This window comes from Typopeltis vanoorti, chromosome 23, assembly GCF_054136105.1.
Source record: "Typopeltis vanoorti isolate ZY-2024b chromosome 23, IOZ_Tvanoo_1.0, whole genome shotgun sequence".
In the NCBI taxonomy this organism is placed as follows: Eukaryota; Metazoa; Arthropoda; class Arachnida; order Uropygi; family Thelyphonidae; genus Typopeltis; species Typopeltis vanoorti.
In genome coordinates this window covers 41,938,299-41,956,920 of record NC_143571.1, presented here as the reverse complement: position 1 = coordinate 41,956,920, position 18,622 = coordinate 41,938,299, and the positions used below count along the sequence as shown (strand labels likewise).

Here is an 18,622-nt window from a genome sequence, read left to right as displayed (position 1 = left end):
GAAGAGTTTTAAGTATTTTAAGATAGCTAAGTCTGAAAATGAGAATAAACTAGCTAAAGACAACCTAAAAGAATCTTAACATTGTGTTGCAATTAAAAGAAAGAATGAATGTGAAAAAATAACTATAGGATGGTCTATATATAGAGTGATGGTCTAACTATAGAGTGATGCAGAAGACATTGTTCAACTAATGAATGATGATGATGAAGCTGCTGTATGCAACACAGAACTCAATGCTACTTTTAAACTGGATGAGGAAATTGAGATGGATAAGGAGGAGGTACTAGAGCTGTTACACAAATTGAATATGAATTCATTAAGAGGGACTGAAGGATATCAGCATGAATGCTAAAATAATTTTCAGCAAATCTGGCAATGCCTTTGATCTGGCTATATAATTTGAGTCTCAGCACAAGGAAAATTCCACAGCAATAAAAAGAATGTATGATAATCCCACTGCACAGGACTGGTGCAAAAACTGATGCGTCTAACTATCGACCTATCTGTATCTCTGGACTGGTGGTAAAGATTTTGGTGAAGTTGGTAAGCTCTCTCATACAGAAATGAATGAGAAAAGAATCTACACTTTGTAATGAACAGCATGGTTTTACTAAAGGAAGGTCATGTTTGAGTAACTGACATTGTATATTAATATTAAGGTTCATGTATATTAGGATACATCATGGAAGGTTATTACATAAGTTTGAGGATGTGGGAGGGATTGGATTATAAACAATTAACTTGGATAAGACAATTCCTGAATGACATATCAAAAAAAAAAGTGGTGTATGAAAGATTTAAAGTGATTAAGTCAATCTGAAGATTGAATTAATGTATTTGATAGGAGACACAACTATTTGCTGATGATGCAAGATAGTCAGGCTAATCATGAGGTATAAGACTTGTCAGCAGTACTTGCAGAATGATTTCACTTAGCTGGATTATGGAAAATGGCTATCAGTTCACTGTTAATAAATGTAAAGTTATACACTTCGGTGTGATCAGATATCAGGAGATTACTGAAGAGAATGAAGGATAACAGTCCAGTGGAAAAAGGTTATCAATGTGTTGCTGAGGTATGACAATGATGATAGCATGCTGGTAGAGCTTTGTGAAGAGAAGGGAATGCAGCTTGTGGACGTAACAGATTGCATATGAATGGCTTTGGAGTGAGTGAACTGGAGAAACTGTTGCTAGATGGAAGCACAATGTGTGTAATGTAAACAAGAAATCAGAAGTAAAAGGTGAAGTAAAAGATCAGGTGAGTAGTATGGAAGAGACTGAAGTGCTTGGCAATGGAAACAGTAGTATTGTGAAAAATGGAGAGAATGGGAATGTAACAGGAACGAGCAAACGGGGGAGCCCATGTGGACAGAGAGATATGGTATAGGGAGAATGGATGTTCGGAGTAGTAGTGAATGTATGTATGAGGATGATCAGCATAGAAATGGAATAGATCAGGATGCAAATGGGGTAGCCGAGTCTAGGCAGATATACGTGTGGTAAACGGTAATAAAAGTGATTAAGCAAAAGCAGGCATGGTGAAAAAATCGCAACCATCGAGTGGCTTGGGTAGGACTGGTTATAGACCTAAGTGAACTGCTGTGTTTATTTACAAATGCAGCTCACTTAGGCATATAATCAGTATTCACCCCAAAATCATTGGAATAAGCAAAATATGGTCGAATGAATATGATATCCAAAAGAGAATAGAAATTGTAAAATACAGTGTTTTTTGCAAGGAAAGAAAGGACAAGAAGGGGGGGGGGGTAGTGCTGCTGATGATAGCAAGGGAATTATGTCTACATGAGGTAGACATGAAAGAGGGAAATAGTGGCAATCGTTTTGAGAAAGTGTGAGGTGAGGTGGAGATTGACATGGAAAAGATATTTAATTGGATGTTGTTATAGGCCAGGGAATATTACATGCACCCCCCCCTCCATCCCTTCTTCTACACCACGCACACAGGATCACAGAAAACTATTCTCATCCCATATGTTAAGGGTACATCAGAAAAAATAGTCGAAGTTCTTTGCAAATATGATCTCTATACCACTTTCAAACCTTTCATTCAGCTAGCTACTTTCATACATTCTACTAAAGATCAACTACATCCTCTTGAACACAATGCATAAAGTTCCTTGTGCCTCCAGGTTAGCCTACTTTGGACAGACTGGTAGATCAGTTAACATCCTTGAAGAACACAAAAATTACATCTGAGAGTAAGTCGGGATTGGCAGACCATGCTCTGGATATTCCTCCACATAGAATCAGATGGAGAAAAATATCTATATTACATAGAAGTAGTTACAGGTCTGAGAGGCTCTTAGAAACAGCATCAGCTATGAGGAACTCTCCCAACCTCAACAAGTATGGTTGCATTAAATTACCAAAAATCTGGAAGACTATCATTAAGACCTAATAGACAGACTTCTCTAAATTAACTTGGTAATTATCCAACTCATAGCAGGTGCCATGTGAGGACATTAGGTGTCAGTTATAATTTGAATTATTTCTATAATTACTTCTATAATTGTTTCTATAATTACACCAGAGAACAGTTATCATTGTGCTCTAGCGATGCTTGGTAAAAAAAACAGTAAAATATTAGTGACTTTAATAAATGTATTTTTTCCTCATGGTGTTGGGTATACCGTTTATCATTTATACTGGTTACTTTACTTGGAAGGTGTCCTTCCAAGTGAAGTAAGAGACACCTTCTACAGACAGAGGACCCAGCCACTGGCTCCTTCTAGCCAATTTCTATATGGAACATTCTGAAAACATGCTTGATGTGTTCTCTATTTGGCCACATGGTTCAGAGACATGTTAAACTCTTTGCTCCTCCACCTCAATAGCCAGCACTCCAAAATCCAGTTTACTATAGAAAAAAGAAAAGAATAATAACCTGCCTTTTCTAGATCTAATCACATCTTCCTAATGGCACCCTTTCTTTTTCAGTTTACAGAAAATCCACACAGTAGGAAACACAAACAAATCTTCCCATTATCCCACCCATTCTCAACAATATGGTGTGATTAAAATCCTTGTCAAAAGCGTCTCCAATCTCTGTTCCAACTAGCTTTCCTTTACAGCTGAACTCTTGATTATTCACCAGTCCTTCCTATCCAATGGCTACAATGCCAAACAGATCAACAAAGCAGTTTTTCCTCAGATCCCTCTCAACATACAGATTATAGTAATGCTATTATTATTCTTTATATCCAGGGCACCTCATAAAAAAAAGCTAGATCTCTAAAGAAAAAAAGATAATCTCTATACTGTTTCAAACTTCATCTGAAGCTAGCTCCCATTATCATTGTCCTAAGTATCCACTCTCCCCCACCCCACCCAATCTATGTTCCAGTTTTTTTACAAGGTTCTTGCAACTTATCATATTATGGCCACACTAGGATATCTGCCTTGGAGAACTCAAGGAATACATCTGCTGCCAAACTCACAACTATGGTCAATCTGGTCTAGCTGATCATGACTTGGATAATTTTCACAGAATCAAATGGGGGGGGGGGGAAATACTATGCTTCACTTAAACAAAAATCTTGACTTTTTTTTTTTTTTTTTTTTTGAAAATCAGCTAAATGGTTCTAAAACTCCTACCTAACAGCTAAGGCTAGCCCACAGTACGTACCCATAGGGGGACACTCCTTACAACAAGACTTTAGGCTTCTAGTCTAACTTCTTCCACCTTTGCTGTGTGTGTGTTTCTGTGTATGTTATTACAAGTTTAATATTGTATTCCTCAAAATGTATCAGTGACAGGGACAGAACATTGGAACTATTAAACTTGTGTTTAGTTATTGATGTGTGCTATATTCACTTCATTAAACCTAACTATGAATTCCTCTTTAGAAAATTTTGATATAACCTCATCATCTGAACTATTTGTGTCCAGATCTGGTCTCTGAAGAGATGCATATACGCTGGAGAGGAAGGCAAAGGTAAAGTTTTAGAGATATCAAGACTGTGGAATGCAGATTACAAGAACAGAGAATTATGGGCTGCAAATACCAGAAAACAGGAGAAAGCAGGATGATATGACAGAGACAAACTTTTGAATTGGTCATACAGGATACTAAAAGATGGAATTTTTCATTTTATGGAGAGTGGGAGAGGATAAAAGGGCATCCATGGAAGTTGAGATTTAACGCAATCAAGAAAAGTGTGAGTGCTAGATTTTTCTGTTCTAAAGCGCTGCATGATTGGAACGGCTAGTGATGGGAAATGGCTTTTTTTAAGGAATTCAAGAAAAGATGTGACAGCTCGTGTGAGTGATAAGCAGTCTCAATTGATGAGTCTCTTACTTTCTAGAGGTCAGTGGTAATAATAATAATGATAATATATTAATATTGCTATTCTTTATTATTATTATAATTATTATGTGACACCTCCAGGAGTCCAAGGACTCGTTATGGGAGGGCAATCTACTTCGCTACATACATTTCACTGTTTCCACTACTACTTAATTCTCCTACGAGACTACTACCATCAACACCATCAACTGCCTATCATCATCATCAACAACATTATTTTTTGTCTGTAAATTGTGTATGTTCTGAAGGCCAATTTGTCTGTGTGTGGAATGAAAAACCTGAGTTTCCAGGAGGAGAAAACCCTGCTACCTCCATATGAGGTCAGCTAAGTCACCTTTAGTTGAAAAATCCCATATAGGGATTCCTCTTGTCACGACAAGAATCAACCATATAAAGTGGATACCTCACACAATGATGCAAGTCAATATTCTATCATCTCAACAGATATACAATATTTGAAGAAGGAAGGAACTATATTTTTAAATCCTAAATATTAACTGATAACTTGGTCTAAAAAAAAAAAAAAAGGGATAATAAAGTTCTTCCAATTATGATAAGATTTGAACTAAGGACTACTCTCCACACAAGTGGCTGTGTGAAAGATGTCTTCATTGCCAAGCGAAACCATTTAAAAACAGCAGGAATATTAAATACTAGAGAAACATTTTTTTTGCTTGAGGATTAGATTGGGGGGGGGGGGGAAGAGTACTGGATAGAGTGATAGTACAATAATAATAAAAAAAGGTTACATCATTACTAACCTCCTATCAACAATTTTCCTCCAATCTCATGTCAAGATTCCAATACCAAGTCACTTTGGAATAATAATTAGCACCTTTAACATATGAGAGAAGGGAGAAATGATGATGAATAATTATAATTCACAAAACTAACAAATTATAAAATATTTTATTGGATAGTAAATAATACAGTGTCTAAAGTACAATTGTGAACTGGCAGTAGATAAGCAAGAAAATGAAAGAAACACAAATATAATTAACATAATAATATTTTCTTTATTAACTTAAAAATAACTTACAATTCTACCATCACCACTTCCCAAGTCAAGAACATTTCCCTTCCTACTTTGAAGCATCTTAAAAATATTATTAACCTGTGTATCTGTTGCAGGAACATACGGGAGGCAGAATCTTCGCAATGCAGGTAAAAGAAAGGGTATGCATACTGTTAGCAAACCAATGGCTACTGAAGTAGTAATTCCAGTAACTATTAAACCCAACTGTTTTGTTTCCTTTTTATCAGCATTATTATTGTGATTTCTTTGGAATAACTATAAAATAATAATAAAAGAAATAAAGAAAAGAAAAAAAAAATGAATTAATACTTACAAAAGTGATGCAAATGTTAATTTTTATAATGTGCAGATTGAAATTAGATTATTCTTTTTATTAATATGTTAACTTAATAAAAGATTCAAGTACTTATTACTAATTTATTATTATACAGTAAACCCTCGATTTAAAGGACAAAATTTCGTCCGAATGTCACATGTGAAAATGAACACCCTGTTAATTTTAAAATGCTTTTAACCAAAATTTGCTTATAATTAAATTAACAGGTTATTTTTTGTTATTAATTTCCTGTTATTTTTAAGAAATTTTGGCAAATAAGCCATCATATGTTGGAAAAACACTGTAGTAATTTAGCCGAAATAAATGAGTCACTGTTCATAAAACATGTTCAGCAAATGATTAACACATAATCACACCAATCACGCTGCAATTGCTGCATGATGCGACTTTCTGCAGCAGTTTTAACATGTGCCGGCCAATGTTCTGACATGCGCTAAGCCATGCCCAGTAGCGTGCATTTGTTTACTCGCAGTGAATGGTTTATGTATGTACACATTTTATAGACCTATTCAATATATGTCGCAGACTTGTTTTTTAGAGTCTCAAAACCATGATGAGATTATAAGCAATAATACTGTACATATAGAAAACTTTTCTGTGAAATTAAACTTCTCATAGATTGAGTACTGAATTTTAATTACATAAAAGTTTCTACATAAGTAAAAACATGTAAATTAGCTAATTTGTCAATTTTTTAACATATGCATTCGGAAAATCTACTTTATTATATAACGAACTTTTGGATTTAACGGACACCCCCCTTGCCCGAATTAGTCCGTTACATCGAAGTTTTACTGTATCACTAAACTTCTGCAGAGTCAAGACATCACAGGAAATCCATATTAAATATCCCCTAAATTTGTTCAGTGTCTGCATTCTTTCTAATACTGCATCATACTAACTCATTCTCACACTGGTCTCAAAGAAACTAAATGGCATAAATTATGATAAAGTAGTCAGGAAAACAAGTTTTATTATTATTATTATCCAAGACCTCATGGAGTCAAAGACTCATCTGGGAGGTCCTTTTATCACACACACAGCTCACCATACCACACTTTGAACACATTCAAACTCTCCGCAGACAATACACTCTCAGACAAGGCATTCCAATCATTTACAACCATGCACGAAAAACACCTGCCTCTCACTCCCCTACGCACACCTTCTTTATACAGTTTCCAGGGATGACCTCTGGCTCTCTCCCCTGATCTCCCACTATTTTCTGTAGAACTTCAGCACTGATCCTATAATAACCCCTTACCAACATGTAGATCTTTATCATATCTCCCTTTTTCCTCCTGTCCACCAGACTCTGCAAATTGCATCTCCTCAATCTTTCCTCATACTCAACATTTCAGAGGTCAGAAACTACCTTAGTCAGTCACTTTTGGACCCTTTCCAACATCTCTTCATCTTTCTGAAAACCAGGTGACCAAATCTGGGCATAATAGTCCATGTGTGGCCTAATCAAAGCCTTATACAACGGAACAAGAATCTCCCTACTTCTACACTCCTCTGCATCATTCCCAGAAGCCTTTGTGTTGTCTTCACAATTTTGGCAATGTGTCCCTCAAATATCAGATCCTTATCCACTATCACCCCCAGATCTCTTATTTCTTCCACCTCCAACAATATATCTTCACCAAGCATAAATTCTGCATCCCATCTTTGTTTTCCCAATTTTAAAACCTTACATTTTGCAACATTGAACTCACATCCCCATTTCCGTGTCCAATCACTCAATTTATTCAAGTCTTCCTGCAAGGTCACAACATCCTCACTATGTAAAGTTGGGACGAACTTCATGGTTCGTCCCAACTTTACATCATCTGCAAACAACTGAATATCTCCATCCAAATCTTCACCTATATCATTAACATACAAGTTAAACAGTAATGGCCCTAAAACAGATCCCTGAGGCACTCCATTAGTGACTTTCCTTTTCCTCGACATCGCTCCCCCATACACAACTTGTTGATACCTATCAGACAGCCAATCTCCAATCCAATGTACCAATCTAATATCTAAACCCCATCTGCTCCAGTTTGATTATCAATTTATCATGCGGTACTTTATCAAAACCTTTGCGAAATCCAAGTATATCACTGTGTATCCTTCTCCTCTGTCCATGGAAGCAGTCACTTTATTGTAATAAGCAAGTAGATTACTAAAACATGACCTCCCTTTAACAAATCCATGCTGTCCATCAAAGATGATACCATTGTTGTCAACCCAACTCTAGATCCTAGTTCTCACAAGCTTCTCCAACAAGTTAACCACAACACCTGACACACAGACAGGCCTATAGTTTAATGCTCGAGTTCGATCACCTCCTTTATGAAGTGGCACAAGCTTGCCCTCCTTAGTGACTTGACCGAGTGCAAGACTTGTATTAAAAAAATATGTCAAGACAGGTGTCAACTCCCTGGCACATTCCTTCAGAATACGTGGCAATATATTATCAAGTCCCACAGCTTTATTAACATCTAGTTTACTCAACTCCCCATACACCTCTTGCTCACTTACAGTCAGTCTCTCCTCCCCATCATCTACTGCTCTCAATCTCTCCATGAAGTATCATTCACAAGATTGAAAGACCTGTATGAACTGCTCATTAAGTATCTCCACCACACATTCTGCAACAACTGTCTTTATGCCATTTTCTCCAATCAATGTCATCCTTCCATAATCATTCTTTTGCTGGCTGTATATCGAAAGAACTCCCTAGGATTCTTTTTGGCTTCATTAGCTAACTGCTGTTCATACCTCTCTTTAGCTACTCACCAACCAAGTTACCCTCCTTGCCTGGTCTTTGTAGACCTCATGAAATTGGTTATTTCCACTTCTCTTATGCTGCCTCCACAATGCCCTTTTTCTCTGTATCACATGCTTAATCTCTTTATTCATCCATTTCACATCTATCTTATTTATCCTTCTCACCCTTGGAATATATTTAGACATTGCATCTACTAGATAGTTTTTGAAAATCCCCCAAGCTGCATTGATCTCTTTTCCAGCTAACTCCTCATTCCATGTTACATCCACAAGCTGTCTCCTGAGCTCTTCATAATCATCCCTCTTGTAGTTCCACATATACCCTTTTCTCACAGAGGTCCTCACACTTCTGGCAACTACCCAAGTAATCACCTCATGGTCACTCTCACCAATTGGTGGATGATTTGACACCTCATTTATAATTACATCCTCTGATGAGATGACCAAATCCAAGACCCTCAATCCTCGTGTGCCCTCTGTTACATACTGTCTGAGGTAGTTATCCCTTAAAAAACTCAAGAAACTCATTTTCTTTACTTCCAGTTGCTATCTCATCATTCCAGTCTATATTGCCATAATTAAAATCGCCCATATGATCACCCTTTTCTTATTTGCTTGGCTAATTTGATTATACATTTCATTATCAACACACCCACATTTCCTGTTCTATAACCACATCCAACCAAGTATTTGATTCTATTCACCTCTATCTCACACCATATTGCCTGAAAACCACTGGCACTATTTCCCTCTTGCATCTCTACTTTGTATGGACATAACTCTTTCTCTATCATCAATAGCACTCCCCCTCCCTTTTTACCCTTTCTATCCTCACGAAACACATCATACCCTTCCATCTCTATTCCTGTCAGGATGTCGTGTCTCACTTATTTCGACAATCTTTGGGTGAACAGACGCAATTAATGCAACCATTTCATCTGTCTTGTTTCTTATACTTCTAGCATTTGTATACAAACACAACAGCTCATTTCTGGATCCACAGATAGTTCCACTGATAAAACCCACTCAATGTGATCTCTCAATGCCCGACTGAGGCCATTTCCCTTTCTGCTTATTCATTTTAAAACCCCTTTCAATTTTTAACTGTTTCCTCTTGATCCCAGATCATCCCATTCCTTCCTACACATGCTCTCACCTCCTCTCGGAGCATCTACCTTTCTCATGCTGTGTAATCCTGTCCACCCTGAGCCTCCTCGTTTTCCTGTTTCTCTTGCACACCCATTCTCACATTTTCTATACTCATACCACTTACTTCTTCATTCATAACCTAAACAAACTAGGATATTTCGATATTTCTTTCAACTTCATTGTTCTGATATGGTAGTTTTTTTTCAGGAGATCCTGTGAGATGTATCCAAAACATGGTCAGCAAGGCCAGATTGACCATAATCGTGTTTGCAGATGTAAGAACTGTGTTCTTCTAACCGGATGGATGCTGACCTGCCTGTTTGTCCGAAGTAGGCAAGTTTACAGGAACAAGGTACTCTATATACACCAGGCACTGAAAGAGGAGGGAGTTGGTCTTTAGTGGAGCGGATAAGGGTAGCAAGTTTACGGTAGGGCTTAAAACCTGTATGGAGCTTGTACTTTTTTAATGATGTGGCTATATTTTCTGAAGTACCACGGATGTAAGGAATGATGATGGCATTTCTGAAGTCCTTCTGAAGAGATGGTCAGGGAATGGAGAAGGACTTGATTATTTTTTTAATTCTGTAGTCATTATAGCCATTGGAAAGGAAGGTTTTGTGTATGTGTTTGAGTTCAGTTGAAAGGGCAGTTTTACTGGAACAAAGATTGTCAGCCCTATTGGTGAGAGTTTTGATGATGCCATATTGCTGGGAGGGATGGTGGTGGGAGAGTTTTTGAATGTATCTGCATGTATGAGTAGGTTTTCTATATACAGAGAAAGAAAGGTTACCATTAGGAAGGCATGTTACTAATGTATCTAGGAAGGGTAAACTATTGTTATTTTCCTTTTCCATCGTAAACTGGATTCTTGAATGTAGACTATTGAGGTGACTGAGGAAGAAATCTAATGTGTCTGGACCATGAGGCCAAATGAGAACACATTATCTACATATCTTAGCCAGATAGAAGGTTTTAGAGAGGAAGAGTCAATGGCTCGTTTTTCAAAATTTTCCATGTAATAATTGGCAAGAGGGGGTGAGAGGGAGGAACCCATGGCAGTTCCCTCTATCTGTTTGTAGATTTCAGTAATCTGCTCTCGTAATAGTGCCAGACTAGCACGTTGTATATCCGGAGGGCTTTATTAGAGAAATAACCAGAGTTGATGGCAAAGGAAAAGAGCTCTAAGATATCAGAAGGAAAAACTAAAAGTGTTAAGGTGTCAATTAGGGGAATAATTGCAAACAAAGAGATGATGTGAAAGCTGACCAATATATCTGTATTATTTAAAGTAAGATTTTCAATTAAGTTTTTAAAATGGATGGGTGGAGTTTTTTTACATAAGATGAGATAAGACCAGTGAGGGGGGGGGGGTCAAAGAGTTAGCTAGCTGCTTTGATAATTTGTAGCAAGGTGCATTGGTGGCATCTACTATAGGTCTTAGGGAAGAATTAGATTTGTGGATTTTGAGTAAACCGTATATACGGGGGGGACAGAATGGTTTGAGTTTTCTTGTAATGTCAGGAGGCCAGGAAGAAACTTTTTTAAGTAGGTTTTTTAATTTTTTAACTTGAGTTTTTATGGGATTGTGTTCCAGTGGTATGTAGGTAGTGCGATCATGGAGAATAATATCCATTTTCCGATTATATTCTGAGGAGTTGAGAACAACAGTGGCATTACCCTTATCAGTTCTGGTGATGACAACACTTTTTTCTTTCCATAATTTTTTGAGGACAGAGAGTTGACTGGAAGATAAATTAACTTTAGAAGGTGAAGAACAGGAGAGAATGTTAGCCACGTCAAGTCTGATGTTATTGACTGTTTCTGGAGCTAAGTGACAGATTCCGTGTTCAATGTTGTACATAATAACTAATACCGGAACTTCAATAGGTGCAACAGCAAAATTGTGTCCGAGGCTTAGGACACTAACGGCATCTTCGCTGTCTTTTAGAAGATAGTTTGACTACTGTATGGAGCGGTTGAACTTCAGGTAGCGGTTTAGATTTGCAAAGATTATTGAACTTTTTTGATGTGCTTATTTTTTATTTTCTGGAATTCTTTTTGAAAGGAAGCTTCTGAGATGCTAAGGAGAATAGACTAAAGTTCAGGACTGAGTATAGCAGAGAGCTCTGTCTGTAACGAGCCAATGGTGGAGTTTGTCGTAGCGAGGCTGGCACGAGTTTCAGTAATCTGCTCTCGTAATAGTGCCTGACTAGCACGTTGTATATCCGGAGGGCTTTATTAGATTTAAATTTGGTTTTAAGCCTAACATAGTTAGGAATAACTCTTGAGTTCTGACATCTTTTTAAAAAGGCCAGCCAATTTAATAGCATCGATAAGCGTAGTTTAGACTTATCGTATTGTTTTGCTTTGCATGATATATGTACTGGGTGGTATACGCACCCAGTATATGTACTGGGTGGCCCATAAGTCATGAAGGGGTTTAAACACTTAAAAACTTTTTATTTATTAATATTTTTATTCTCTTTAATTAATTAATTTATTTTTGCTATAATGAAATACAGACCCTGAAAATTATAAACTCTATTTTTAGCTCTTTCATGAGTTATGAACCATATATTGTTATTATTACATAACTAACACCTCCAAGGAGTCCAAAGACTCATTGAGGGAGGTCACCTACTCCACAACTCTCAAACACTAGTATTTTCACAGAAAATCATAAACATCCATGCCCACTGCAGGGTTCAAACCTGCAGTCTTTTGGCTGGAGAGCGGATATGCTAATCACTCAGTCAACTAGTAAACATAGGGGGGGGGAGAAGAGTAACATGCTAAATGCAGGAAAAAAACAAGTTTCCTCATTTCTGCAGAAAAATAAATATTCTTTCATCACAGTTTTGTATTTGTTTGGATTGGTTTCACTTCCTATTGATAAAAAGGTAGTGTGCTGATTATTTTTGGTACTAAATAAATACAATGTTTGAGTATTGCTTCTTTATTTGATTTAGAGCATTTGATTTATTTGATTTGACTTGTGTCTACTAAAGAAAACATCTCGTTTGATATTTGCATATTTATTGTTTCTTATGAATAACAGTAACCTATAAATGTATGAATATCAAAGGAATGGTATATTTAGTATGGTGTATTTATTGCATATTGCAGCAGTATATTTAAAGGACACACCGAGCTACAAGTGCTAGAAAAAGGGACTATGACTGTTGACCAATATCAACAACAAAGTTCTTCATTATTTGATTGTTCCGTGGTGCTGTAGGCAAAGAATTCATTTGTATGAATGACAATGCCACACAACATCATATACAAGCAGTGGAGATATTCTAGAGACCGAGGATATTAATCGAATCGAGTGGCCAGTACGCTCCCCAGATCGAAACCTCATAGAATGCGATGCAATAGGGAGATGCATTGCTGCTTATCCTTGCTTTTTTTTAAGGAGGAGTAGGCCAGTTTGCCTCAAGAACTCCTGAATTACTTGGTGCTAAGCATGTTATGACATTGTGAGGATATCTCTGAATCATAGTTCGGCATGGACATATTCCATACTGAAATGTCTCTCTGCATAGTTTTCTGCAAGCACTGTACATTAATTCCTTAACTATATCCTTGAGAAATTTGTAACTTTTGCCAAAAATATATTATAAATTTCATACAAATTAAATTACAATACATTTTTTGTGTAATATAATTTATTAACATGATGGCAATAAATTTTTGTCCACATCTTGCTGTAGTCTAGAAAATTTTGTCATATATAGGTAAAAATGTAGTTCATCCTTAGCTTTTCAACACCAATATATGGACTAAAAAGGTGTAGTTTCTTTACTGATAAGCAGGGACGGCTCATGCATAGGCAATGCAGAACTGCAGCACCCCCAATTTTTCTCGATATATAAATATATTTATTAATTTATTTATAGTTGCTTGTAATATTTAATTTTATCATCAACAATCCTATACAATTCTGTTATTTTGTATAAAAAATAATAAAAATCCATCTTGCAGTACTTAGGAGGGCACAGGACGCTAGCAGCACTGTGTTTACCACAGTGTCATAGTGAGATGCGAGCCATTAGCATAATGTGGCATTGTCTGTTGCACAGTTCCATTGTTGTTTATATGCAGTTTGCACCAGTTGCAAAGACATAACATTTGTTATAGTTTTTATTTTAGAACATTATTGGGGTTATGATAATGGATTTTATTTTTAAGTAATTTTGAATTATAGCAAACTGCATAATTTTATCAATAATAAACAATATTTTTTCATGTTTAATTTTTTTTTAAATTTTTACCATCATTTTGATATTTTATCCAAACACATATACACTGTACTTACAGTGTGTATGTATATTTTGAAAGTTGCAGCACCCCCATGATTTCAAGCTACGAGTCACTGTCAATAAGACTGTTGTGCACACTGTCAATAAGACTGTTGTGCACACTGTCAATAAGACTGTTGTGCTAAAGCAGTACAACTTAAAAGTTGCCTTCACACCAAACAAAAAGTCTTTATGATTCTGAGATTACCAAAGCAGCATCATTCACCACTTAAAGAGACTAGGTGTATATAAAATTTTCTGTGCATGCAGTATCTGTTATATTGACAAGATGGGATGCTCATGTGAATTTCTCTTGAAATTCACATGAAAGAACATTAAAAAAAAAAAAGATAGAGAAACAGCAGACACAGAAATCTAACCTAGCTTATCATACTACTAACAAAAAAACATTAGGTACTTTGGTAACTCACAAGAATCCACATGTTGAATTTAACATGTTACGTTTGCAAATTCAAAGCTACTATTAAAATGATACTGTCCAAAACAGTGCAAACAAAAACCAAGGTCTAATTTTTTAAACTAACTTTGGTCATCATACATTAAAGACTTAAAACCCTGGAAACTAGGTTATGATACACATAATGCAACTCAAAAATGGACCATGTGTTTAATATCTTAGCATATATTTTAAGATATCTTAAAATATCTTAAAAGATATTTTAAGATATCTTAATATCTTAAAATGTTTACCATCAGGATAATGACGGTCCTATATGTAGCAGTTTCAGGAATCATTCTGTTAATTTTTTCAAATTACATTTTATTTCTGATAATGTATGCCACAAAGCATAGGCAACTGGCTGAATACACATTTTTAATTAGTTATGGTTCATGTGGGAAATAATATTAAATGGTTTCTTTCTTATTTATGCCTTAATGCAAGAAGGAAATCAATGAAACATTCATGCTGTCCATACATCATCAGATGCCATATAGTCACTCATTCTTGAAGCAATACTAGTTATATTACATGTACTGTCCAACCGCAGATGCAAGAATCTTGACTGGCAATATGCCAAGAAGAGTCAATTCATGCTGAAGGGGAGAATGGAATAAGGCAATGTATGAATTTGTCACCAACATGCAAAATCATGTACTTTATACATAAAATTTTCCAACTGTTGTACAAGCAAAATAGTTACCACTTTAAAAACTAGAATTTCCATAAAAGAAAAGCTACTTTTCTGACATAATAATAAACACTTATCAGAATGGATTTACCTTCTGTCATGCGCAGAAGAGTCATGAGGTCTCGCATCTGTTGTAGTACAGTACTACATTAATTAGCTATACAGAGCATCAGAGGCTCACTGAAGGAAGCTAAGCACAATATCTATGATTAGTGCATCATCATCACACCTCCACGAAGTAAAAAAAACTCATTGCAGATGTCCCACTCTCTCTCTCTCTCTCTCTCTCTCACACACACACACACACACCTCATCATACCATATCTTAAATGAATTCACTGTCTCTGCACTCAATATACATTCTGGTCATCTATCTCTCCATGCAAGAATCCTACTCTTCACTCCCCTGCTCACACCCTACAGCTTCCAGGGATTCTACATCTGTCTCCTCCACATGTAATGCATTGTATACTGCCAAAACAAAAATATTTATTTATTGTTGTGTGCCTTACTCGTGGCACACAACAATTTTATATAATTTTCAGGATGGACTGGCCTATTGAGACCTGGTAAGCTCCACTCAAAATTTATCAATTTCTTAATATGTATCCTCAAGGAGTGTTCAGGCTATTATGATTGCACTACATGAATAAATTTACATTATTAATAATCTCCTATCAACAATTTTCTCCAAATTAGTCTATTACTTGTCAGAACTCTAATATTAATCATATCTAACATTTCATTCTTCTAAGGCACTTTTGACAATCAATCCACCTATACTTTGGTCTTCTCTGGGTCTTTTTCCTGCCATCAAACACCTGTTTTGCTGTTCCATTCTATTTATAAGTATTCTCTCTAATGCATTCAAGAATGTGTGTGAGCAGGTGATATGGTCACACACATTCTTGAATGCAAGCAATGTCAAGTTCCTTCCATCCTAATGTCTTTATTTTTAACGATTCTGCCCTTTAAGCCATCTGTTCACTCCCCTAAATCTTTCTCATAACATTCATATCTGTAGTCTCTAATTTATGATCAAGTGCTTTATTTCTAACCCAGCTCTCAGATCCATAACTTAAAATTGGTTTGAACACCATCTTGTATACTGTTAGTTTAGTGTTTTTGCTAATCTCTCTCTTATTCCACATAAATTTAATTAACTATTCTTGTTGTTTATTTCCAAATTTAATTTGACATCCTCACTAAAAAGTGTGTCTAAACAGCTGAAATATTTTTTGTTCTATAGGCTCTCTATTCTAACTCCTCTCCATCGCAAATCGAATTCATCCCCCCCCATTCACTTCAGATGAAATAAAACAAGCATTAAAACAAATAAAAAATGGAAAACGTCCTGGTGAAGACCTAATTCACACAGAATTAATTACATGGGAAGGAAACAATATAATTCACCATGTCACAAACTTACTAAATTGATGCCTAGAAGAGGGGAAGATACCGGAAAATTAGAGAAATGCTACTCTGATACTGTTATTTAAAAAAGGGGACAAAGAAGAAGTAAAGAATATAGACCAATTAGTATTCTCTCTAATCTGTATAAAATTCTCACAAAAGTAATAACAAACAGGTTAACACCTCTTCTAGACTGAAATCAACCAGTAGAACAAGCAGGATTCCGTAAAGGCTTCAACACAGCTGATCATATTCATGCAGTAAAACAAATAATAGAAAAAGCAGAAGAAAACCAATTGCTTCTCTATTTAGCCTTCATTGATTAAGAAAAAGCATTTGATTCCATCAAAACTAAACGAAATAATCAATGCACTCCAGAATCAGGGAGTTCCTGGAGAATATATGAACCTCCTCCAGGCAATATACCTCACTGCAACAGCAATAATCCAACTTCACACGAGTAGCAATAAAATATCAATTGAAAAAGGTGTCCGACAAGGAGACTCTCTATCACCCAAAATCTTTACAGCAGTCCTTCAAGAAATATTTAATAATATAAACTGGACAAACCTTGGTATAAAAATTAATAACAGAAACTTAACACATCTAAGATATGCAGATGATATCATAATTTTTGCAAACGCTCCAGAAGACCTTAATATAATGATAGAAGACCAATATCATGAAAGCAGAAAAGTCGGTCTAAAGATAAACAGAGAAGAAACTAAAATCATGTTTAATCGTTTAGTAACACCAAAAAACATAATAATAGAAAACAATTTTTTGGAAAGAGTCTCCTCATATACATACTTAGGTCATCTCATAGACCTAAACTGTGGACTCCAAAAGGAAATAAATAGGAGAGTTCAACTTGCCTGGAGTGCATTCAGAAAATTGAAAAACATTTTTCAAAACAATGATGTCCCACTCTGTTTAAAAAGGAAGACACTTAACCAGTGTATACTTCCAGTCATCTCATATGGTTGTGAAACTTGGTTGCGAACAAGAGCACTGGCAAATAAATTAACAAAAACTCAAAGAAAAATGGAGAGGTTGATGCTAGGCATCACATTAAAAGATAGGAAGCGAAACACCTGGATAAGAAGCCAGACTTGCATCACTGTCATCATTCTTCACCACAAGCGACTAAAATGGAAATAGGCCGGACATTTATCCAGAAGAGAAGATGAGCGATGGACCACCATACTTACAAAATGGATTCCTAAAGAAGGGAAACGAAGCCGAGGACGTCCTAAAAGAAGGTGGAGTGATGAACTGTCAGAGTGTATTGGGGAAAGTTGGTCAACCATTGCCAAGAAGAGAGAAAGGTGGAAAGAACTGGAGGAGGCCTTCGTCCGGCAGTGGATAGAAAATGGCTGAAAAGAAGAAGAAGGCTCTCTATTCAGAATGCAGCTGAAATTTTCTGTATTCTTGCCTATTTTAATACTTTTGGTCTTTTTATGACTGATTTGCATGCCAAATTTCTTACAACTATTATTCAATCTAGCTAGAGAATCCTGAAGATTTTACTGAATGTGTTTAGGAGTATATAATCATCTGCATGAAGTAAAGAATTAAGTTTGATATCTCTAATTCTAATATCTGGTTTAATACCACCTTCTTTTATAATAATTCATATAAATGATGAATAAGAGTGGTAATAATGTGCTTTCTTGTCTTACACCTGATTTTACATCAAACCATCTTCCTGTATTTCCTTCAATTCTAACTGCTGACTTAAAAATGATTTAAATATAGACAATGTATTTTCTCTGCATTGATGTTCCATTTACTCCATATAATTTTAGTGTTTTGAAAAATCTGAGCACCATGTCATATGCATTTTCCAGATCTTTGTCATATTCCCATGATTTCTCAACTATTTGTCATAAAGTGAAAATCTGATCTTGATGACCTCTATTTGGCCAAAATCCCAGCTTCTCCAACTTTTTCCTCTGCAATTTTTCTCAACCTATTTTGAAGTATGCTTAATAAATGTTACTTGGAACACTTAATAAAGAAATTCCTCTAATTCCCACATTCAGCTTTATTCCCTTTTTTTATGGGAATACTTGAATCATCTGGAATATGACCTCTGACCAAGCCCTCTGAATTATACAGTA

General features: G+C 35.9%; 1 protein-coding gene across 2 annotated transcripts in view; it reads right to left on the bottom strand.

Annotated features, from left to right (window-relative positions):
* LOC150093800 (ATP synthase subunit C lysine N-methyltransferase-like) overlaps positions 1-18,622 on the bottom strand; it is a 66,423-nt gene that overhangs the window by 37,283 nt on the left and 10,518 nt on the right. For both annotated transcript variants that reach the window (XM_090412586.1, XM_090412587.1), the window contains exon 2: positions 5,371-5,622. In XM_090412586.1, coding sequence (XP_090268712.1) covers positions 5,371-5,622 — 252 coding nt within the window. The remainder of the gene's footprint in view (positions 1-5,370; positions 5,623-18,622) is intronic.